This window comes from Protopterus annectens, chromosome 7.part0, assembly GCF_019279795.1.
Source record: "Protopterus annectens isolate FY-2018-M chromosome 7.part0, PAN1.0, whole genome shotgun sequence".
NCBI lineage: Eukaryota > Metazoa > Chordata > Ceratodontiformes > Protopteridae > Protopterus > Protopterus annectens.
The window spans coordinates 282,016,727-282,042,877 of NC_056739.1; the positions used below are offsets into that span (position 1 = coordinate 282,016,727).

Genomic DNA, 26,151 nt, shown 5'->3' on the forward strand with positions numbered 1-26,151 from the left:
AGCCAAAAATAGGAAAAGCCCAACAACCCCCAGTGTGTAAGTAAAGAATATCACCAAACGAAACCCAGCACCCCCAACCTAGAGAGGGGAAGGAGGGAGGGAAAATTGGACTGCAGCAATGTAGATCCTCGAACATCTACATTTATGGTAGGTACAAAACTGTACTATGTTCTTCGTCTCACATTGCTGCAGTCATGACCTGTGGGTAGAATCCCAAAGCAAAGGAAAAGGGAGGCTGGCAAATTACAAAGAATTAGGGGCTGCTAACATGCCCTGTAAAACTGCAGTGGCAAACCCAGCCCTGGACTTGGAATAGAGAGGGAGATGGTAATGCTTAGTGAAAGTGTGTACAGAACTCCAAGTAGCAGCTTCCAAAATATCCTTAGTAGCCACACCCCTCAAAAAAGCAGTAGAAGTGGCAGTAGCCCTAGTAGAATGAGGCCTGATCCCAGCAGGGACATCCTTCCCATGATGAGAATAACAAAAGGCAATACAATGACCAATCCACTTTGAAATAGTCTGCTTAGAAACAGCTTTCCCCTGCGAACTCAAAGCAAAAGAAACAAATAACTGTTGAGTCTGTCTGAACTCCCTAGTTCTGTTCAAGTAGTAACGTAACTGCCTATGGATATCCAAAGAATGCAAGACTTTTTCCCCTTTATTTTGGGGTTCAGCATAAAAAGTAGGCAAATGAATAGACTGATTCAAGGCCACACTAGAAATCACTTTAGGCATAAAAGTAGGGTTAGTCCACAAAGAAACTCTATCCTTATGGAATATCAAAAAAGGTTCAACTGCCATGAGAGCCTGCAATTCAGATACCCTCCTGGCAGAGGTAATGGCCAACAAAAAAGCAGTCTTCCAAGACAAAAACTTCAGTTCAGACGTAGCTGCAGGTTCAAAAGGAGGTAAAGTAAGTTTCTCCAAAACAAAATTGAGATCCCAAGAAGGAGTAGGAGCTCTCCGTGGGGGTCTTATATTCTTTGCCCCAATTGTTTGAACAAAGGATGGGAAAATAAAGGAGGGTCACAATCATAGTGAGCAGAAATGGCTGCAGCATGAACCTTCACAGAAGAGAATGACAAACCCTTGTCCAGTAATTCAGTAAGGTACTGTAGTGCAAAACTCAAATTAGGCACTGAAACATCAAAACCCTTTGCAGTGCTCCAAAGAAAAAATCTCTTCCATTTATCAGCATAAACTTTTCTAGTGCTAGGCCGCCTAGCTTCCAAAATGACATCTAAAACCTGTTGAGGAAGCTGAGACCCCACCGGCTCCATCACAGAATACGCCAGGCTGTCAGATGGAGGGACTGCACCTGAACATTGAGAAAATGATTGTTTGACTGGGACAACAAATGAGGAACCTGTGGCAGAGGCCAAGGAGGTTCCTGGATTAAACTCCTCAGCAGAGGATACCAATGTTGACGTGGCCAGTCTGGTGCTATTAGAATCATGCAAGGCTTGTCCCGTCTGACTTTCAAGAGCACCTTGGGGAGTAGAGGCAGAGGAGGAAAAGCATAAACGTGAAGGTTGTTCCAACTGAAAGACAGAGCATCCACTTTCCAAGCATCTGGGTGGAACATCTTTGTGCAAAATTTTGGAAGTTGAAAATTCAGAGGGGAAGCGAATAGATCTATGTCTGGAGTTCCCCAAGCCACAGTCAATTGTTTGAAAATATGAGGATCCAGTTTCCACTCGTGGGGATCCACCATTTGTCTGCTCAAAAAATCTGCTAGGGAGTTCTGTGCTCCTGGCAGAAACCTTGCCTGAAGATTGATTCGCAAACCCAGAGCAGTCTCCCATAAAATCATTGCTTGTCTGCAAAGAGGGTAGGAATGGGTTCCCCCCTGCTTGTTGATGTACCACATGACTGTTGTGTTGTCTGTTTGTATCAACACCTGTCCTGGCTGAAGGAGTTCCTTGCATGCCATCAAAGCAAATTGAACTGCTAACATCTCCTTCATGTTGATATGCAAATGTAGTAGTTTGGGAGGCCACATGTCTTGTATCCATTTTCCATTGAAGTGTGCTCCCCAAGCCAAGTCTGAGGCATCCGTCGTTAGGATCTGACTCGCCTCTGGTCTGGACACAGAGAGTCCCTTGTTTAGGTGACATTCCTGGGCCCACCAAAGTAATTCTTTCTGGATGCAAGGTATAATCCGAATGACAGTGTCCAAATTGTGGCAGTGTTGAGCCCACACACTTTTGAGATACCATTGTAGCTTCCTCATATGCAGTTTGGCATTGGGAAGTACTAGAATGTAAGATGCCATGAACCCCAAGGCTTGGAGGACTGTCCTTGCAGTCAGCCTGGACATTACTGATAACTGCTGGAAGTAGAGAGGAAGAGTTCTTTGTTTGTCCGGGGTCAGAAATGCCATCTGAGAGGCTGTATTCAGTCTCACACCCAGAAATCACATGTCCTGAGAGGGCACTAGACTGGACTTTATTTCGTTCACAGTATACCCTAGGCACCTTAAAACTGTCATTACATAGTGGAGATGCTGTAGTAGTTTGTCTTTGTTTTGAGCAAGAATCAGGCAATCGTCCAAATAAGGATAAATTTGTATTACTCCCTGTCTGAAGAAAGCAATCACAGGAGCCAAAACTTTTGTGAACACCCTGGGTGCAGTAGATAAGCCAAAGGACAATGCAGAGAATTGATAATGTGAAGTACCAGCCCGAAATCTCAGGAATCTCCTGCAGCTGGGCTTGATAGGGATGTGAAGATAGGCCTCTTTGAGATCCAGGGTTACCATCCAATGATCTTTGCCTATCATAGGCAGAAGTTGTTGTAATGTTAACATCTTGAACTTTGGAATTTCTAGGTAGGTGTTGAGAATGGACAAGTCCAGAATTGGCCTCCAAGTGTTTCCTTTCTTTGGCACCAGGAATAGACGGGAATAAAATCCTAGGCCTACTTCTGAAGGAGGGACCACCTGAATTGCCTCCATCTGCAAAAGTAAAGAAATCTGTTTCTGAGCCTCCAGCCTTTGCTGAGGAGGCACATCCGGCATGCCTTTGAAAGGAGGGAAAGTGTGAAAATAAAACTTGTAACCTCGATTTATTATATCCAACACCCATTTGTCTTGGGTGATCAAATTCCAGTTTTCTTTGAAAAGTCCCAACTTTCCTCCCAAAGGAGCTGCCAGTAAGGGAGGGTCTGGCAGCGGAAGATACAGGTCATTGGGTCTGCTTACGAAAGGGCTGACCCCTGCCCTCACCAGAAGACTGTGCAGGAGAACTCCAAGTCCTTGGTCTGAAGGAACCCTGAGCGTGAGCCCTGCCTCTACCACGTCTAGACCTGCCCTTAGGCTGATAATCCGAAGAAGGATAAGACCATCCCCTAGCAGACCAATTCCTACTAAACTTAGGGGGCTGCACTTGCAAAAAATCCTTGACCGTCTGCATAGACTTAGCCTTATCTTCCATCTTTTTCAAAACTGATTCCACAGGAGAACCAAAAAGAACTTCAGATTGAAGAGGAGCATCCAAAATTCGAGCCTTTACATGTTCTGACAAATTTTGATCCTTAAGCCAGGCATGACTACGAATAACTGAACCTGTAGCAGCCACCCTAGAAGAAGCCTGAAGAGCATCAAAACCACACTGCAAAGAATGCTTGCCAACTTGATCTGATGCATGAACCAACTCCTGGAGCTCCTTACACTCTATACCCTCAGATAAAGCATCCACCTTAGACTTCAATTGGCCTAATAAAAAATTCTGATGTCAGCATATGAAATTGGCAATTCAAAGCCCTCATAGCTAACGTAGAGGAGGTGTACACTTTTTTCCCCCACCTGTCTAACGCCCTAGAATCTTTATCCAAAGGGACTGGATTTTTAGCCACAGAAGCCTTAACACCCTTAGGTCCCTGAATAATGGTTTCTGGATCAGCCCTAGGACTCTTATACAAGTACTTATGAGCTTCTGGAACTCTAATACCTGTCAGGCTTAACAGGGGCCAGAGGCAGAGAATCAGGATTAAGGGAAGATTCAGAAAACACATCCTGAACAACATCTAAGACAGGAGGAATAGCCAAGGGCCTATGTTGTGGCAGAAACAAAAATTCCCTAAGCCTTTTCCGAGACTCTGAAAAATCTTGACCTTCCCACTTGAAATGCTCCCTCATTGTATGTAAAGTTTCAGAAAAGGAAAAATCTTCTGGAGGAGAAGCAGAAGGACAGGAGTCCTCTGCATCCGAATCAGAATAGGAAGGAAAATCCTGAATTTCTTCAGCTGAGGAATCAGAGTAGTCCGAGGAATGATCCATTCCCTCTAAATCTGCCTCCACCCTAGGCCTTTTCTCTGGGGAGGCATAGAACCCCTTATCAAAGTAATCAAGTCCTCCACCATTTTCAACATATGTTTTTTAGGAACAGGGGCTGGAGAGCTAGAAGAATGACCAGATCCAACAAGACCAGGTTTGGCCTTAGCATGGCATTTAGCCACTGAAGTAGAAGGCCTAATAACCTTTTGTAAGGATGGAACTACTGAAACCTGAGAAGCACCCTCGGCCTGTCCTAACTCCTGAGAGGCCAACTCCTGTAAAAGTAAAGGTTCCCCCCGGGATTCAGCTGAACACTTGGCAGGATCCATAGATTCAACCGGAGGCTCCGAAGAACCGGCGTCCGCAATGGACGACTCATCCGGTTTAGATCTCAAAGATTTATCCTTATGCTTCTTAGCGGGCGTCGGAGGATCCGACGGCATGTTATAGTTACACCGCTTACCGAAAACAAGCCTGGCACAGTCTAACCTTCACTTAATGGTGCGCTTATTAAATCTAGCACAAAAGCGACACCCGACTACATCGTGCTTAGGCCCTAAGCAAGGAATACAAAGAGAATGATAATCCCTATGAGGTATCTGTTTCCCACAAGAAATGCAATTATTAACTTTTTCTGACATCCGGATAACTGAGGCAAGAAAAAACAAAAATTTCCCCAACGGGGTACTTAGCCCAACTTGGTCTTCGGTCTGAAACTCGGTAAATGAAAATTTCAGAATGCCGAATGGCACTCGCAAACACTGCTTCTGCTTCGGACCACGCGGCAAGAAAGACTGAGGATATGGCGTTGGTCATGCGCTTAAGTACTACTGCGTACTGACGTCAGCTCTAAGCGACAATGACCGACGCCAGCCTAGCCCTTTGGTATTCGGGCCGACCGAGGACAGCGGACTACCCACAGGTCATGACTGCAGCAATGCGAGACGAAGAACATCAGTAGTTTTTTGAAGAAGTTCATTAATGTTTAGGACAAAAGCACCAAAACTTCAAAACTACTGGGGTTTTTTTTGGACTAGTTTCCAGTGAGAGTTTGTTTGGCTCATGGCTTAATCCATCTTACATTTCTGGAGTGTTGTTTTTGGCTCCTTGTACAAATTATCCTTTGATGCATCTCCTCAATTTCGAAAGAAGTTATAGCCCCACTTTATTACTCCCTTATTGCCCCCTTTGGCATGTACCTTGCTAAGCACCTAAACTAACTCAAAATCTCAAAGTTTTTGATCAAAAAGATCACTGGTCTCAGTACCCTTAGCTACTTTGATAGATTATAAGCTGCATCCCTCTATTCAGTGTCATACAGACTCGAGTGATAATCTCTGCTTAGCCATCCATGCTGTGAATGACCCAGCACTCTGAACCTGTTCACATGAACGGAACCAGTGGTAAAATAAATGTCCACTCTAGGAACCTAAAACCTATTCTACATCAACATCACCACATGACAAGACAGGTTCCTAACCCAACATATTCCCTTGTTTGGGGAATAGGCTGCCCCTATGCATTAGAATACTTCATTACTCACTAGTAACCTTTAAAACCAGTCTGGATGACTAGATAGGTGATAAATTCTCACCTGGGATATGCTAAAGAAACCTTTGACTTAAATAAGCTAAAGCAAAGGCAATCACTATAAACTATGTATCCAGACAAAAATTGGTTCAGCAATATCCATATTTATGAGGATATGATAAAATGAATTAGTTAGGGGTTTGGATTAAAAAAAGGATTCTGTTGTGGTATCTAAATATGTGGGAAGAGACTAAACAAAAGATAATACAAAAAGTGAGAAATTGGAAGCTCTTTTTTAAGGATGTGGATATGTTTCTGGATATGGATAGCAAAATACAAGCAGTTAATTGTTTTTACTCCATTTAGTTCTATACACAGTTCAGGCAGGTTATCAACAAGAGGAGAAGTTGTAGATAGCAATTAATAAAGAGCTGAAGGATTTTATCTGGGAGGTGAAGACAGCAAGAGTCAAGTGGAATAAGCGGATTCTTCTACTAAACAAGGTGATTTGGGATTACCAGATTTGAAGGGGTATTTCAGAGCTACATAGTTAAGGCTCCTATACACAGTGCAAGTAGAAAGCTATAATTTAAAGTGAAAAGGGATGATGATGAAATGAATGGAAGCTCAAGAAACAAGGAGGGACTGGGAGTTTGGCTGCAGATCCTCAAGTTGAATAACAATAACCATACAGGATAAGAACTATGCCAACACGGTCAAGGAGAAAGTAGATTCTGCTGTTAGAGATGACTGCAATTAGGGATATAGACAATAAGAAAGAGGGGGGCTGGAATTTATTTGATAAAACTGGTAAAGGAATCAAGACATTGGGAGCAAACAATTAGTCAGGAAAAGGTAACAGACTGGGAAGATGCCAAGAATATATTTGGACTGCAGGCTGGAGATTGCCTTCCCTATCAAAGATTGATATCAGAGTATAGGCAAACAGAAAGAAATAGGGGGATCCTAAGAGAAAGACCAGCACTAGTAGAGTTTTCTCTAGCATCTAGAACAAAAGCTGCTGTTAAAAAGGGATAATTTGTAGAGCATATAAAACATTGCATGATAACTATAAGAATCAATCAGTGGAGGTCAGAAAAGATTAAGAGGAGAAACTGGCTAATCAATTCACAAAGAACACACCCAAAGTAAACTCCAAAGAACTTTTCCTCAGGTAAATAGCAAATATTGAAGGTGTGATGGGAAAGAAAGAGATAATTGGGAACATATTTTTTGGGAGTATAATGAGTTGGCAGACTTTAAAAATTCCCTACAGACTACTCTATCAGAAATACTGGGGGAGCAAATTGGTATAACTACGTAAATAATTTTTGAGCTGTGTTACACAAATTGAATTACATAGCCATAGTAAGGCTTTGCCAAGTCTAATTATGATGGCTGCTAAAAAAATCAATCACTAGAAAAAGGAAATCAAAGTACAAGCCAACTGTATTAGAAGTAGTGTATATAGTAACAGTGATAAAACAACTGGAAATGGGATCTTTAGAAAAGGCTAGAAGCAAATTGAATAGAAGAAATGGGAATCGTGGGAACAATACAAGCAGAATAACATTTTGGAGGAGAAATGAGGTTTAAAAGAAGGCAGGATTTGAACGTCATTCAAACATTGCACAACTCTGACTGAATAGATAAGCGATGTATGATGTTTGCAACTAAAGCTATGTCAATATGGTTTGTTTCATTTACATAAATGTGTGATTGCTTATGTCATAAGTGATGATTTAATAAAAATGTTTCTTTGTTAAAAAAAAATAAAACCTTCAACTTAAAAGGTGGCAATGTTAGCTTCCCACCAGTACTGGATGATCTGGCAGACATTATCCTTGTCAATAAGCATAATAAGAACCTTTGAACCCAAGAATGTCTAACATTTAAGATGAAGGGTGTGACCATGGGGGTAATTAGCCCTTTTCAGATGGAAACCTACTCCACTGCTTCCAGCAGTGCCCTGCATGTCCACCGAAACCATGTCTGATTATCTCAAACATTTCACCTAAAAGGGAAGTTGCCTCATCATTAACTACTTTGTTTGAGATGGGGAAAGGTATCCAAGGGCTTTAGAAGCAATAAAGTTGTGTGAGCATTTAATCATAACATCAGATGTTTGAATACAAGGATCACTGCTGAACTGTCATTCCTTTGCTTGGGAATTAACCACCTGTAGATGCCTGTTCATTAGGCCCGACTTCCACAGGTTGGATTTCTACAGAGAAGTCATGGTCTGCTCTTCACATGGAGTATATCTGCAGGAAATGACAGCAGCGTAGCAAGCACCATTTCAGTTCTATTCTGTGAGAGGAAAGAAGCATCAAACTTATCAAGCCTGGCAAGGGGCCTTGGCCTACACAGGCTAAGATGTCTCCCCCCACAAAATGAGGGGGCAAAGAATAGGAGAATAGGGAGGATTTTCCATCACTCAAAATTTCTGCTTTCAGAGACTTGGGTAATAGGAAAAATGTGGCCCAGGGGCAAAGGAAAGAGGCAATCTACACCACAACACTGACCCTTGGATTTATTTAAACATTTACTACTACCACGAGTATGCCTATAAAGCTTACGTATGTTCATCCTAAGGAAAAAACACTGCAACATCCCAATGCTTGAGAAAAGTACCAAAGTAGTAAGAATGCAAAGGACTAACTGGCCATACATCTACAGAAAGGATAGATGCAATTATCCCGCAAGACTACAGTGGCAAATCCTGCTTTGTTCTTAGGCTTTAGGTCTACTTTATGTCTAGGAAATGTATAGCTGGGAGTCCAAGGAGATGCACCATTAACGCTCTAATTACATACAATTGAAAAATACAACTTAAATGAACGTTGACCTACAGTAGTATTCCTCATCCTACCCCTGCAAGGTCTTGCCATGGTAGCTGTTGCAAGAAATAATGTATGCAATCATTTTGAAAGTGCCTGCTTAGCAATCACCCAGCCCTGTTTTCCTGAAATACAGGAAATGAAAACTGTTTTTTCTGACATATAGGAAAAGAAAGGCATTCCATCTGTCTTAAGCAATAACTGCAATTGCCCACACAGTTAAATGCCAGGTACTACTTCCCTTGTTTTACAGCTTTGCATAAAATACAGACAATGCCAGTTCTGGCACCACGTTTTCATGAAAGAGGAACTGGTACCAAGTGTTACTTTGCTCTTTTGGAAGATAAAGATTGTGGAGACATCAAGCTCTAATTCTCAGATCCTTCTTGCTGAGGTAATGTTCAATAAGAAAAGTTTTTAATGATCAGCTCTTTAATGGATACACATTTTCACACTCAATAGAGGATAAATTCAGTTCTCCTACAAAAATAAGGTCCCAAAAGGGGGCACTAAGATTCATGGGGTCTAAAATGACGAATCATTTTTCAAAACCTGTTGAAAGAATAGTTGTGCAAAATCTTACCATAACCATAGATGTCCTTCTCTTCTATACGCCTCCGTCAGACTCGTACATCCAGCCAATATACCAAACCATACATTTTACTGTGATGTATGTGCGACACCACACATCATCCCATATACGTCAGTCATAAAGAGACATCCCATATACGTCAGTCATAAAGAGACATCAGGTATAAAGTGAACATCAGCATGCACCAAACTCAGAACTGAATGCCACCAAGCACCAGCCTGAGCCAAGGTGAGAAACACATCACCAGGACAAAACAGGCAAGTATCAGGGGGGAGGTGGGGGGAGGGAACAATACTGCAGCATATAGAAGAGAAGGACATCTATGGTTATGGTAAGATTTTACACAACTATTCTATTTCCTTCTATTCATATGCTGCAGTATTCATCACGTTAGGGAAAATGTCAAAGCTTATGCGTGGGAAGGACTAGGAGGAGGAGCAGAGGCTTGTTCTACAAATCCATGTAGAATAGCCCTAGCAAAAGCATCCCTGGACCTGGAGATGACATCAAGCTTACAATGTTTAGTGAAGATATGAACAGAGGGACCAGGTAGCCACCTCCAGGATAGAGAAAGTGTCTAAGCCTTTAAAGAAAGGCCCAGAAGAGGATACTGCCCTAGTGGAGCGTGACCTCACTGCAGAAGAAAGGCTCTTACCATTACCTGAGTAACAGAAGGGGATAGCTTTAGAAATCCAGGAAGAGATTGTTTGCTTGGAAAGCAGCTGACTCAGAGCCCTCGGGTGGTAGGACACAAACAGATGTTCAGATTTACGGACAAGTTTGGTTTTATCAAGGTAGTACCGAGTTGCATGTGCACATCCAAAGTGTGCAGAATTCTCTCATTGGGAGATTGAGGGGAAGGAAAAAAGGTGGGAAGGTTAATAGACTGATTAAGGGATAATTCACTGACCACCCTGGGCATAAAGGAAGGATTGGCATGCAAGGATACCCTGTCTCTCTGGAAGACTGTAAAGGAGGGATTAGACATAAGAGCTTGCAGCTCAGAGTCCCCTTTGGCAGAGGTAATGGCCACTAGCAGAACTGTTTTCCATCTGCAATGTTGCAGGGAAGAGGAACTTGCTGGTTCAAAAGGTGTCAATATAAGCTTCTCTAACAAAATTGAGATCACAAGGAGGGGGGACTGGTTTACTTGGTGGTCTAATATGAAGAACGCCTTTAAGAAACAGTTTAACCACTAACATAGAGGCTAGAGGAGGAGACATAGGCAGACAAGCAGAGATGGCTGAAAGTTGAGCCTTAACCAAAGAATAGGACAGCCCACCCTTCATCAGTTCACACAGATAGGACAAAACCACTGGGGCATCCACTGACAGTGGCTGTAGATCCTTCTTGTGACACCAGATGGAAAACCTTTTCTATTCGGAAACATAGGATTTCCTAGTAGTGGGTTTTCTGGCCTCCTGCAGAATTTGAAGCATGTCCTCTGAAAAAAAGGAGTCCAAAGGGAATTAGAAACCCTATCACCCACAGAACAAGGTTCAGAGTTGACAGGTGTGGATGTATTAGGGCTCCCTTGTCCTGTGTGAGTAGATCCATCCTGTGGAGTAACTTGTGATGACTGCCCCTGGCTAAGTGCAGAAGAAGGGGGAACCAGTGCTGCCTTGGCCAAAACGGAGTCACCAGCAAGATTTTTGGCTTATCATACTGAATCTTCAGTAGGACCTTTTGGAGGAGAAGGAAGGAAATAAATGCATACAGAAACATCTCCTACCAAGAGAAGGATAGACCATCCATCTTCTAGGGTAAGGGACGTGGAACCCTGGCACAAAATTTTGGAAGTTGTCTGTTCATGGGAGAGGCAAAAAGATCTACCAGAGGTGTAACCCGCCGACTGGCTGGTTCCAGAAACACATCCCTGTGTAACATCCATTCATGGGATTGGATCATTTACCTGCTTAATGAGTCTGCCACCACATTTTTTTTAACTGAGGGAAGGTAAACTGCCTGAAGGTAAACTTGACTTTCTAAGGTTAACTTCCAGGCATCTAGAGCTAATTTGCATAAGAAGTAAGACTTCAATCCCCCCTGCTTGTTGAAGTACCAAAGGACAGTGGTGCTGTCTGTGAACCACCTCAGCACCCCTGGACTTAGCTTAGGTTTGAAGATTTGTAGGGCAAAAATGATGGCCCTCACCTCTTTCATGTTGATATGTTCCTTTATCTGTTTGGAAGACCAAACATACCTGATGTCCCAGGATTGAAGAGTCACACCCCATCCTGTGTCTGAAGAGTCTGTGTATAACTCTTGGGGGGGGGTTGTAGGAGGAGACCAGGGTTTTTGGTCACCTGAAGGATCCACCATTCCAACTCCTTTTTTATGCAATACAGGAGTGGAATCATGAGATCCAGAGGGTGGGAGTGTTACATTGAAACTGTCCTTAGGAGCCAATGAAATTTTCCTCATGTGCAACTTGGCCAGTGGAAGCATGGAAATCATAGATGCCCTGAACCCCAGGAGGCATAGGTAGTTCCCTGGCAGTCAGAGACTGAAGGGATAAGATGCTCTGGAAGTAGGAAGTGAGGAACAGCAGCTTTTCTGTGGGCAGTGAAGCTAGCATCTTGTTTGGATCTTGCAGCCCAGAAAAATGTGGTCTTGCAAAGGTATCAGAGAGGACTTATGATAGTTTATAGTGAAGCTTAGACTCTCCATCAGGGAAACAGTGAAGGAAAGATTCTCCTGAACAAGGTCCGATGACTGGGCTTGGATTAGGAGGTTGTCTAGGTAAAGGAAGAACTGAAATCCCTGCAATCTGCAGAATGCTATGACAGGAGCCAAGCATTTTGTAAAGACCCTTGGTGCCATAGAGAGACCAAAGGGCAAAGCACAAAACTGAAAATGTAAGGAAGCAATAGAAAAACGTAAAAATTTCCTGAACTGATGGGTGAATGGGGATATGAAGATGAGCATCCTTGAAGTTAAAAGACACCGTGAATGCTTGGGGAAGAATGAGAGGAAGAAGAGAGGGCAAAGTCAGCATTCAAACGCAGGGGACTTTCAGAAAGGCATTTAAATGGGAAAGGTCCAGGATGGGTCTCTGGGGCCATCCGTCCTGGGCACCAAAAACATCCTGGAATAAAAACATTTCCCTTATTGGAAGGAAGGGACCTCTTGAATTGTCACCTGAGAAAGAAGATCCTAAGGGAAAAATATAAATTGTTCTTTTGGTGGTTGTGAGATGCCTCTGAAGGAGGGGTAAGTTTCTCAAACCATGAAATATCCTCTCTGGATGATGCAGAGAAACAAAGAGTTCTGGGAGACCAGATTCCAAGAAGCAAGAGGGAAAGAGACAAAAGAACAGAGGGGTGGACAGCCCTGCAGGCAGACAGTCACAAGCTGACAGGCTTAGGTTGGGAATTATAAGGCTGTTTTTTGAGGAGTGGATGGTGTAGATTTAGAAGAAGCTTGTTTCCTAAGGCCTCTCTTACTTTTTAAGGAAGAATACACGACGGGTTTTCTCACAAAGGTGGTCTTTGCTGGGTAGTTCATTTGGAACCTGGGGACAGGAGAAACAAGGATATGTTTAAGATCTTGTAGCTCCTTACCTTTTTTCTGTAATGATTTGAATAGGTCTGCAGCCAAACTACCAAGTACGGCTGTATTATCTAGGGGAGCATCCATCAATTTGGCCTTGAAGTCATCAGGTAAGGGTTGTAACCTGAGCCAAGATCATCTCTTTAGGACTGACCCAGAGGCCACTGCCCTAGCTAAGGCACCTGCAACATTGTAACTGCACTTGAAGTGCCTAGTTACCTAGGCAGAAGAGTTGAGGATGGCTGCCACTTTTGCCTTTGCAGGAGTGTATGGGAGGTCTGAAAGGAGTCTTCCTGCTTCTGAAAGGAGATCCATGGAGTACTTGGCCATGTGGCCTGGTAATTAATTCCCTGGAAGGCCAGAGTGACAGTGGTGGGCAGCTTTTTCCACAGTCTCTCCATAACCTTTCTCTCTCTCTTTATCAAAGGGCAGAAAGGAGGTGGAAGGTAGTAACTTGAAAGCCTTATCAGCTGAAACTGAAATGGTAGCTGGATCTGCAGAGGGAGCGTTGAAAAGGAACTTGAGTCCTCAGGCACCTTGTAGAACCTGTAAGGATGTTTAGGAGCAGGAGGCTGAGAGCTTGGGCACTTGGAAGCAACTGTAAATGCATCCAGGAAAGCTGGCAGAACTGGGGGAATGGCAGAGGGGGATGGAGAATAAATCTGCAAGAGCTCATAATACCTCTTTTGTATGTCTGAGGCTTAATAACAGTCCCACTTGAAAAAGTCTTTCATTTTCTGGATAGCTTCTCTGAATGAAAAATACTCCCCAGGGGAATCTGTACCATTAGATTCCTTTTCTGGGGAGGCATATCTCTGGGGGAAGCTATTTGGGTGGAGTAAGCCAAAAACAAATCTCCTGAAGGTCCCTCTTCATCCGAAGAGGTATCTGCAGCTTTCCTCTTGAAAGCAGTGGAAGGAGAGAAAGCCTGCAGAGGGACAGAGTAAGGCAAGGACTGGTGCAGTGCCATAAAAGCATTGAAAAGGGTTTGTGAGAAAGCCTGCCAATCAGGTGTTTGCTCTTGTGGAGCAGGAGCTACATGCTTTCTTTTTGTTTCTTTTTATGGGCTTCCATGTGGTGGAAGGTGGAAGGGCCTGACAGCCTACATTCCACTATGTCAGTAAGCACATCCTCATGCACAGTGATTTGGGTGATGCTGTGTGGACCTTCGGAAATGAGCCATGGTTCACCCTTTTCAAAGTCAGATGCCTGCACTATTCTCATGGATGTGCTGGTAAACTTGTTTGGGGCTTCCCCTGTGGTACCCGCCAAGGGGACATCCACTGCCTCTGGTACAGCCTCCAGGCCTACATCGACTTCAGGAGAGATGCCCAGAAGAGAGGGCACAGCTGAAGATCAGGCCAAGGTTTCTTGGCCTTTTTCACTTGGGGCTCGTCTGAAGGACCAGATGTCTCCTCCATCTCCCTCACCAGATGTTTCAGGCATTGGTTCTCTAAGCAGAATTTGAGCGACACTAAACGGCTCCTAAGAGTTTTCAGGACAAATGGTTTACAGATAGTGCAAGCAATGTGACTGTGGTCTGGGCCTAGACAGAACAAGCAGAGGTCATGGGCATCTTTACGTGGAGTCTTCCTTCCACACGGACACTTGCCCTTCCTACTGGACAAGAAATCACCCAACAAGCAAGCAGTAGCAACAAAGAATTTAAGAAAGAACCCCAACTGGGTACTTATCTTATCCAAGGTACACAACTGATCTGATGAGTGAATGTCTGCAGCAGACTATCAAACAGGCAGCAGAAAAGTCCCAAGGTTGGTACATGCTGACATCTGCTTTATACCGGATGTCTTTTTATGACCGATATACACGGGATGAGGTGCGGTGTCACATGTACCTTGCAGTAGCATGTAGACTTTGGTATACTGGCTGGATGTACAAATCAGCTGGAGGCAGACTCCCTAAAGTGATGAATACTGCAGCATATGAATAGAAGGCATCTATAGAGATGGAGGTCAGCCGAGGATCCAAGGGCAAAAAAGCTGAAACAGATGATGCAACCTTAACTGAGGTTAAAACCACACTATTATCAAAAGCAGGCCTGGCAAACAAACTGGAATGGACAGAAGCTGTTGCTGACAGTAGGACGTTGTACCCACCTGGCAGAATCTGTTCCATTTTGCCAGACATAAATTCCTAAAAACAGGCTTCCTGGCCTCCTGTAGGATACCTAAACCTCTGAGTAGGAAGATGTGCCAGAGTGGTATAAGACATCTACCATTGGGGCTGCTAGCCTGAGATTTTTTTTGTATGTACCAGGGCAGCCACTTGCTCTGTTAGTAATGTATAAGGGGAATGGAAGTAGTAGAGGTTCCTCTTTGCTTAACTATAGTAGCTCAGAGGACCACGGTTGCCTTGGCCATAAGGGAGTTATAGCATGAACAGATTTTTCCTCTGTTCTCTTTTATGAGAATCTTTTAGGAGTAGAAGAAATTGGGAGAAAGCATATAGGAGCCCACAGCTCAACAGGACTGGGAAAGCATTCAAGGTTCAGGCTGCCTGCAGAAATTCCTGGTACAGAATTTTCTAAGGTGGCTGTTCTGGTGGAAAGCAAATGGGTCCAAGTCCTGAATCTCACACTTAAGGGTTAGGCTGCAGATTATTTGGGTATTCAATCTCCACTCACTTCAGTTGAAGTCAGACCTACTTAACTGGTGTACCAAGATGTTGTGGGCCAGAAGAATGCTAGAGGCCTGAAGGAGCAGGTTCTGTACAGTGGATAGATAAAGTTTATGGGCATGAGCTTTGATTGATAATAACCCAAACAACTCTGGTTTCCTTGAGTAACCACTTTGAAGACTCTTGGCCTCGAGATTCACTTGCATATCTGGAATATATAGATTCTGTTCTGCTTGCCTACCTACCAAAAGTGAGCAGACTGAATCTAATGGTCTTTTTTTCAACTATAATACAATTACATTAAAAAAACTACAAAATGATAAAATATTTTAGTACAAAACAGATAAGAAATGCAAAAAAAATTAAAATGATTTTGAGCAGTAAAGAAAGATCTGTGCAAGTTTATTTATGGCACCATTCAAACAGTGGTATAAATATTGCATTACACACTGCTCATATTAAGCATAACAGTAGATACATCAAACTAGCATCACTTTGACATTGATGCCTCATCTGCCCCAGTCATTCCATTTTCCCCTGTGCTTTCAGGGGACCTGCGTGTACTCCCCCAAGTGAAGATGGAGTCATCTGTAGTCAAGGCTGGGAAACTCAAAAGAATAAAAAAAATATCCCATCCCTTGGTCTAGTTAGCACTAGAGTCACTCACCACCTCAATTCCTCATTCAAATGTTGCTGCTACTCTTAATGCAGGTATTAAGGAAGATCCTTTTGATAGCAGGATTTCTCCATTACAGTGCTGAGATACATGGCATTGTAAATTCTCGTGTCCAGTAGATGGAGGTGATGCAGTCCAGGTTCCCCAAGTACTAGTGTCTCCTCCACATGTATAACCTGCCTAAGGACATCATGCGAATTTAAAATGCCATGCATCTCCGCTCTGTAATGGAAGAATTCTGCTATCAGAAGGATATTCCTTAATACATGCATTAAGAACAGCAGCAGCAGGAAAGCTCTTTTCAGAGATGGGTCGCAAACTGGCTCAAAGACAGAACCCACAGAGTGAGAGTTGCTGGAGCCATGTCAGACTCGAAACCGGTCACAAGTGGCGTCCCACAGGGTTCTGTCCTGGGACCACTCTTATTCGGTATATACTTTTCAAGGTACAGGAAACCTGGGAGGACTATGGCTCACCAAGTTCACAGACGACTGCAAACTGGGCGCCATAATCAACTCTCTAGCTGACACAAACATCCTTCAAAAAGGTCTCACAGAGACAGATAACTGGTGCCAGCGCCATGGTTTAAAGCTAAATGCCAAAAAATGTATAATCATACCCTTTGGCAAAAACAATGTGCCCACAAATTATCACATAGGCGGAAACCCATTAAGTACAGAGAAAGTTATTAGGGACCTGGGGACCCAAGTTGATAGCAATCTCTCCTTTGAAAACCACATTGCCAAAGTGGTTAGAAAGACCTTCTACATAGCCCACCTCATCACGAAGGGTTTCACATCTAGATCAAGAGAGGTAATCGTGCCCCTTTATTCATCCCTCATCAGGCCCATCATAGAATACAATGCCCCTTTTGGGATGTACCTTACCCGACACCTGCAGCAATTAGAAAGACCCCAAAAGTATCTCACCAAGAGGATCAAGGGTCTCAAACAGATGCCATATGCTGCTCGGTTAAAAACTCCAGCTCTACTCAGTTGTATACCGCCTACTTGAGGCGATCTATGCCTGACATACAAAGCTATGTCAAATCCAGAATTAATGGACATGCTCCACCTCAGTAAATCTAAATCCCTTAGAGCCACATGCTCGAGGGACTTGAACCTCAGCACAGAAATAAATAGAACTTGCTGGAGGGACAGGTTCATAACCCAGAGGCTCCCTTCACTCTGGAACAGAATTCCAGTTCATGTGAGGCAGAGCACCTCACTGAATCTCTTCAAGAAGAATCTCGATAGGTGGATGGGGGATCATAGGTTTGTCCCAGGGATTACTCCCGTGTCACTATTAGACAGAGGCACAGTAAACTAAACCTTAAAAAGGGCACAGTATACTCAAATCAAGGGGTGGCGTAAGCCATACAGAATTGGGCTAGGCTTATAATTGCCTCAGGGCAGATAGCCTAGTATGAACCTATGAACCTATGAACCATCTGCCTATCTTGGTGTCCAACACTACCTCCAAAAGTCTTCCTGTGAGATAAGGCCAGAGTGGACTTTTGATTATGAAGGTAAATGCCTAGGCGGGTTAAGCATATGACAGTGTACTCCATGTTGTCATCTCTACCTGGGAAGTGGCGTCTATGAGGCAGTAACTTAACTATGGGCAAGTGCAAATTCCCTTGGAGCTAAGCACCTTATGAATACCCATAGCAGAGATCCTTGCTAAAAGCATGAAGAATCTCTACTTCTCCCTATGGAAATGGAATTGCTGGTAGGTGTCCCATCATACCTTGAGTGACCATGAATGCATTCCGTAGAATAGAAAGAAGGGACTAGAAGGTCAACATCTTTAACTTTCTTAAATTCAGCAAGCTATTTAATTTAGACAGATCAAATGTAGATTTTCAAGGCCAATCTTTTCTGGATAACAGGAAGAGTCTTGAACTGAACAGTGTCCCTTTCAGTGCCAGTGTAGCTGTACAGCAGTTGATGACAAAGACTAGGCAAGGATAGCATCTGTTAAAGCTACGCTATCTGCAATCATTTTGTTTATAGTACAACTGTGTAGGTAGCCTACATTAATGTAATAAATGTCTAAGAGTGCAGACTGCTGTAGTCACAGGCAAAGGAATCAGATGTTGGCACATACTTGTAAACAATGGTATCTGCCCGTGTCACCTTTAGTTTATTTCTTGCCACTTCGAGGCTAAAGGTATTGCAACCTCCTGAAGTAGTACCTCTTCCAATTTATGTGCCCTGTAAGGTTTAGTCAGACAATAGAGAAAAACAGACATCTTAGGGTAAAAGCTGGACAAAAGGAAAAGAAGTTGGAGTTAGGGTGGTAAATGAGAACGAGGGAGTAGGAGAAAGGATTTTGGATACCCCACCCTGGCCAGTAATAACCCCACAGTAAAAAGGGATGCTGGGAGGGCACACACCTGAAAATCTACAATTACAGTAAGTTACTTACAGACGTGTACTGCAATTGTTGTATCAACATTGCTGCAGTCATGAACAAAGGAAAGATTCCAAATATGGTCCCTGCTTCAAGGGAGAATGGGAATTTGGTTAAGGCACAGAAGAGGACTATACCATGCCCCCCTCAAAACAAAGGCAAACCCATCCCTAGCACTGGAAATCAAAGTCCAGTACGCGTTTGAAAAATGTATGAACAGAGAATGAGATAGCGCCTTCTAAACTGTCCTGTGTGCCTTCCCCACTGAAAAAGGCTAGAGTGAAAGCTGTGCTCCTGGTAGAGTGAGCTTTAGCCCTCACAGCTGAACTCCTATTTTGAGATTTGTAACAAGAACACAGTGCCAAGTAAAATCTCAATTTCCAATGAACATCAAATGTCTGTGAAATCCTCTTTACTTTGTTTCCAGGATTTGGAAAAAAAATAAATAAATAATTGTACAGCTTGGTTCAAGGACGCATCTTTTACCACCTACGGCATGAAAGGTGGATTAGTTCTCAGGGTCAATGTGTTTTTATAGAAAAGGGTAGTTTGCACACCATGAGCACAGTACCCTTCATGGCAGATGTTAACAGCTGCAAATGACACCGTTTTCAAAATGAGGAATGTGAGATGTGCAGTAGCTGTTGGTTCTGGGGAGGAGGGGTGCCAGGATGCAGTCTTCTGGCAGTTACGCAGACTCAGCTGATAAGTACACTTTAACTGATGCATATGCTAAACCCAAGGCAAACAACTCAGACAGGTACTACAGAATCAGGGACATGTGCCCCCTCCTTCCTCCTGATTTTCTTGTACTTGGCATCCTAACCTCACTCATGATTTTTACATGTCTTCTTAATACAGTAGTCTAAAAGTGCAATAACCTCAAATCCTCCATGAGGTTTTATCTGACCACTTATGTATGGCTGTACCAAGGAATTCCATATAAAAGGAGATGTTTCTCCCTTGGCAGCTGAAAAACTGAGAAAGTACAACTGTGTGAGAACTTGCCACAACAGTGGGCATTTGAACAGATCACTATTGTAGTAGTCCCTTATCACTAGGGCTTCAAATGCAGAAGGCCCAACATCTAGCCCAATTTGCAAAGTTCAGTGGCCTTTCTGATCAAGGCTGGGAACAAATTAAAACACTTGCATATATCTAGACTTTACTTGTACAAGGCAGACATCTAACCACGCTGTCTTAGAGCTTTCTTGCCCAGGCTGACCCCTGGGTATCCATCCTACCAGATGCTAAGCAAGAAATGCTACCCAGACAAGGATACATGTATAAACCTACTGCATCAAACGCTTAGAAACTGGTTCCCCAAAGCTACCTAGAAATGAGCAGGACAGATGCCCTTTGAAAGGAGAAGGGGAATATACAAATGCATTTAAACTCGCTCAGGATGCCCAATGAAACATGAGAAGATTGTGAGGAAATTAGTACTCGAAAACAGTGAAATACTTCAACATTTACTATTATAAGTTCTTAAAGGAAAAGCCCACCCTCATCTACAGTGTAACTCAACACTTAGACTGCTGTTCTCCCTACTGTATGGTTCCAGTATTATTTAGGTACCAGAAACCTACTTGTACTTCATGAAACTTTCACTTCCTTCCCTTAGGATTAAAGGAAAGGAAAGCCCATTTGCTTTTTCAAAGCTCAACTTCTCACATACTTTGGCAGGGGAATTTGTCTCCACCTGCATGACACATCACAGAGAAATAAACAGTTGTTCCTATCAGGTACTGCCCACAGTCTTGCACAGTCAATTAATCCTGCTGATGTCAGCAAGTCAGCAGCTGCTATATGAATGTTGTATAGGAAGACAACATAACTATTATGTCTAGCATGACTCATTTAAGGGGGACTTCAAATGTATTCTGGGTAGGGTACAAGAATACGCTAAAACAAAATCATGCACATTAATATGCCAGGCTTCATGTCAGCTATTTCGTAGAAAAACATTAACATTTTAAAAGAAGCACCTATAGTTATTTTAACGCATTAAAATTGCTCAGAAAAGAAAGACATGATTAAAAAAAAACAAATGTTTGAGTGCCAAGGCAGAGTTTTTGTTTAATAGAGCAATCTTTCAGTATGTCTAACTGCAGGGCTGATTACCAGAGATTAAGAAGGTGGAGAGGTTGGCATCGTGGTAGCAACAAGCCCTGCAGAATAATAAACTGTAAAGAAAACTCTAGCAATGGAAGCAGCATCTAGTATACAGGGCTAGGAAAAAAGTATGAACTGATAAAAAGATAGCTGCCTTAAGAAAGTACACTTAAAAAAGAACTCACCATAACTGTAAATAATCAAGTATACTCACTGTTGCAGTAGTGCTAACTCTTAAGGGCTTCGTCCACAAAAGGCCTGACCATCTGACCTGACTTTTAGAACTTTTCACCCCTCTTGGCTGGGTGAACATCTCTCGCTCACTCAGAAGTCAGGATGTCTGTGGCCATCTTTCTTGCTCCTAAAGTATCAGGAGTCTAACAGATGGCACAGGCTGCACAAGTAGCAAATGCTCCCAATGATACCAGCCAAACCAGAAACCCCCCACCAAAAAAAAAATCTCCTCTAAATACTAAACAAACCTGAAGAGGAGGGGCCCTTGTACTGTTAAGACAGGAGGTAAGAATAAAAGGTGAATGGTAGCAGGTCAAGAACAGAAGGATGGGTAGACAAATATTTCTAGAATACTAAACACACTAACATCTACAATTATGACAAGTTTCTACACAGCTGCACTATACTCCTTGAATTGTTCAAAGCTGCAGTTGTGCTAAATGCTAGAATGTTTCCCAAAGTTTATATAGTGTGGAGACTAGATGGCCCTGTAATGGAATGGGTCATAAGAGATCTTGCAGGATGATTATGACAAAAGATGCCCTGACTCTGAAGGAAATTTCCAAGTTGCAAAGTCTGGAAAAAGTGAGGATAGATAACCAGACAGCTGCTTCTGTGATGGTCTGGGTGCTGACCTCACCCAGGAGGGCTGCTTTTGGCCTAGCAGAGTAGGCCCAAACATGCCCTGGTGCAGCTTTTCAATGGAAGGAGTAGCAAAAAGAAAATGCAGTGTTACTTAAATGGAAAACTCCAATAAAAATGCATTTGAAAACAACTAGATGCAGTGGATTAGCCATTTGAAGATGGTTTGTTGTGACACAGGTCTGCTTCCTCTTCCCTTTGTAAAAAAATCTATGGACAGATGGTCTGTTCTCATTTCTTTAGTTTTTTTCTAGCTAACACCTAAGTTACCTATGCACCTCATCCAGGGAATGCAGAAAACCTTTCTCCCTTGTTCTTTGGGATACGGAAAAACACTTGGGTAGATTGCTTGGTTAAAGAAAGCATTTTCCAACATCAAAAATCTGAGGGGTGCTGAAGCTGCTGACTCATTTGGTGGACTAGGTCTCAAGGATGGGGAAGAGTTCATTATTGGGGGGTATCAAGTGGATGAATTCTTTAGGGAACCATTTCAATGGTACCAAGGAGTAAAGTGGGGGATCCCAAGGAAGGAACAAAGAGATATCTTATGCTTTGTTGGAAAGTACATGCATCTGCTAAGGCTAATTTGTAAATATGTGACAAGTATCTGACCACCACAGACACCTTTGCCTGGTTTGTGTCCAAGGCTTCTTTGTGGCACCAAACGGATGACCTTTTCCTTTTAGCCTTCCTAACAATTGCAAGCACATATCCAGTAAACATGTGCCAAAAGAGGATGAGTACTAAATACATGCTTCACTCTTTTCAAACTCATTAGGATAGAAACCCAATCGCACCTTGGAAGAACATGTGTAATGAGTGACATTTTTTGCCTATCTTGCTATACCTTCTGAATAACTTAGAGAAAAACAGATATGGAAGGAAGAAAACCATAAAGAAATAGATGTGGTCAACTGGCTTAGAACTCATGCAATGCCATGAGTCCTGTGATTGGTGTCCTGGTACAAAAGTTTCTTAACTGTTTTCAGAAGAAACAAAGGCCTACTTCTGTTACACTCCATCTGTAGACAAAGTCTGGAAATAAATCTCTCTTCAACATTCTGAAGAGAAAAGGAAAGGAAGAAAAGAAATTAAGAAAAGACTGATCACGAGAGCCGTAACTATGTATTGTGACTCCCTGTGTAGCTTCCCAATCTGGTGCCCCATCAACTCTCAGTTGAGGCCATAAAAAGGTTCTTCTTTCCTTCTGTAACTGTAGCAAACCACAAGCTACAAATTTAACAAGTGGCTTGTTACACTCTAAATACCACTCACTGATGATGTGCTGAAGTGCAAATGCAGTAGTGGCATTCATTAGTGAGTGCTGGTGCTACACAACCACACAATTCAGCATATGCCAATCATGTCCCCTGACAACTTTGCAGCTAGGACATCTACTCCCACACCCCACCGTAGCTACACTTCTACTTAGGTAATGTATTCCATGGAAAGATGAGACTCTTTCGGGAGTTGCAATAAATTTACTCTTCTAGTAAAAAAATGACATAGACATTTTCAGGTGTTGAGAGTAGGAAGTGCCTGAGAAGGAAATATCACTCAATGAAAATGCTAGTGGTCTAATAAACCCCCCTAACATAAGAAAGGGGGAACTTCAAAACTATGCAGATTCATCAAAGCATAGGAATCAACTGAAGGAAAGGAATGAAATGCTTGAGATATGCACAGAGCAACCTGGACAACTAAGCAAAGCTGAACAAAAGTCGACTGTAGTCACTATTTAGTGAGCTCATATAACAATGAAAAAGGTGCTAAATAATGTAGCTAAAATAAAACCTTGTATTGTCACAAACTCATGATGCTTGCTCTATTCTTAGAATGTTTCTACTAAATGCAGTTGTTACTAACACTTCACCATACAGTAATCCAGACATACCAAACACTTAAGGTAAATCCAATTATGTTTTAACAAAAATTAATCACAAGCACGTTGCAGGCTTCCTATTGAGTTTACAGCTGTTGGAAAATAATGTGAAAAGGTCATCTAACTTAAGTGGTTAACACATTTTTAAATACATAAGAATATTAGTTATCCCACTCTACAAAGGAGCCACCATGGACCCCGGGAACTACCGCCCCAGTAGCCTGATGAGCCTGGTCTGCAAGGCCATGGAATGTATTACCATGGAACTTATAAACAAAGACATTGGTAATCTCCAAACTCTGGACACCAGCCAGTTTGGGTTTATAAAATGCAGATCAGGTCTTCTAACCCTGATAGACTTATTTGAAGCAGTCACCAAAGCAGTAGACTAAGGTAAGGTGGTTCACACAGCCTATCTAGATCTCACCAAGGTTTGACACACCATCCCCCACTCTGGAATTATAGATAAACTCACTAAACTAGGTATAAATCCCTATGCCACAAAATGGGTTGCCAACTGGCTCACTGACGGAACCCACACTCTGAATTACAGACTCTAAATCCAACTTCAGACCAGTGACAAGTGCAGCACCACAGGGTTCAGTCTTGGATCCTCTCCTGTTTGATATCTACTTCTCCGAAGTACAGGCTAACACAGGAGGTCTTTGGCTAATGAAGTTCACAGATGACTGCAAACTAGGAGCCATAATCAAAACTCCTAATGATGTGGACATCCTACAAAAGGGTCTCACTTAGACAGATGCCTGGTGTCAAAGCCATGGCCTCAAGCTCAATGCCAAAAAGTGCATTGTCATCCCCTTTGGTAAAAACTCTGTACCCATGAACTACCACACAGGCGGTAGTCTACTTAACACCGAAGTGTGATAAGAGACCATGGGACACAGGTGGACAGTAGTCTCTCCTTTGATAATCACATTGCCACAGTAGTCAGGAAGTCCTATGTGGCACACCTAATCACAAAAGGCTTTTCATCCAGGAAAAAAAGAGGTCATTGTTCCCAAATACTCTTCACTCTTTAGGCCCATTATAAAGTACAGTGCCCCTTTTGGTATGTACCTCATAAGACATCTACAACTGGAAAGGCCACAGAAATACCTCACAGAGGATTTCCGGCCACAAACAGATGCCCTACGCAGACCATCTCAAAAAAACTCCAGCTTTACTCCGTTGCATATCACCTACTCAGAGACTATCTCTGCCCAACATACAAAGCTAACATACAAAGCTATGTCAAACCCAGAACTGTTGGACATGCTCCACTTAAAGAAATCCCAATCCCTCTGAGCTACACACTCTAGGGACCTAAACCTTGTCACCACAATAAACAGGACATGTTGGAGGGATAGATTCCTGTCCCAAAGACCTCCCATACTCCGGAACAAACTACCTATCTATATCAAAGCTCATTAGCACTCAAGAAAAATCTGGATGACTGGACGGGAAATAGGAAATTCACCCCAGAGATCGCTTCTGTGGCTCTGCTCGACAGGGGCACAGGAAAATAATTTTCTTGGGTGGCGAAAGCCAGGGTACCTTTTTGGCTAGGCTTATATAGGTCCTAGGGCCAATAGCCTAGTACCTACCTATGAACCTATCAAGAAGCCAATAAACACATTTGAATAAATTCTTCTTTCAGTATAGACAAAGATTTAAGTTAAGACAGCAAGATCACAAAAAAATCAAAGCTATAAGAGGGTAGTATCACTGCATTATTTTGCATCACGTAATGAAAAAAGACCTACCCTGGAACGTTTCTTCTCACTGTATCTGGAGAATCCTTTGGTAATGGAGGAGTTCTCTCTAAAACTCTTCTGATACTGCAAAATCAAAAACACAAAAAAGTATTAATCTACTTTTAAAGATAAATTAAAAAAACAGGCTTAATACACGTATGTTACAATCTTAGGTGCAAACAGGAATAGAATGGAAAGTAATTTTGAGATGGAACAAATCAACAATTGTTTTTTCTGGTCCCATTCTTGGAGATGGGGACAAGAAAAGTAATCAAAGACACAGAGACTGCAACAAGCAGGTGCTGGAAATCAGAGCAGTACTGACAAATGACTGGGGCATGGCAGAAGTCCTTCACCACAGCAGTGTACTAGGAGCTACAGATGTCACGGCACTTTTGCACAGAGGGTGGAGAGAAATATGCAGAAGAGTACAGCTCTGCAGGCAGCTTACTGTAACAGGAAATACTTCAGTGTGGTCACTGTTACAGCCATAGCTTACAGGGATCTCAGCTGCTAGTAGAGTCCAACAATCAGCTTGATATTCATAGTCAAGTATCCTGCCTTATGGATGGGCTGACACTCCTTACTTCAAACATCTATGCATATCTGATATACAAGTGGCATCTGCATGCAACATATTTGTTTTTTGACCCTAACCCAAGGCACAGCTATACCTACCATCAGCGACTGCTCACTTGACTTGCTTCTGGGATGCACTCTGTGACATACGAGAATTAAAGACATAATTAGGAAACCCAAACAAGGACAAGAAAGTGTCAAGATTACAGGTGTAAAGGGAAGATGGAGTAAAATGAGTACCAGCCACACCCCCATAGTGCAATTCCACTCTAAGGGTAGGAAGGACTACACTCAACATCTAGAATTACGGCAAATGACCTGTACTCTATGTTCTTCATGGCTTGCTGCTGATGTCATAACTTAGAGAGAAGATGGCCAAATTTCATCTAACTTAAGTGGTGCGGCTGACTCACTCCTCAGATATGAA

General features: G+C 42.7%; 1 protein-coding gene across 1 annotated transcript in view; it reads right to left on the reverse strand.

Moving 5' to 3' along the window:
- Positions 1–25,889, reverse strand: part of LOC122805950 (ankyrin repeat domain-containing protein 11-like) — a 297,653-nt gene extending 271,764 nt beyond the window's left edge. Inside the window, exons 1-2 of the mRNA XM_044076194.1 lie at positions 25,824–25,889; positions 25,155–25,229 (exon numbers count right to left, since the gene is read on the reverse strand). Of these exons, the coding sequence (XP_043932129.1) occupies positions 25,155–25,229; positions 25,824–25,889 (141 nt within the window). The remainder of the gene's footprint in view (positions 1–25,154; positions 25,230–25,823) is intronic.
- Positions 25,890–26,151: the final 262 nt, after the last annotated feature.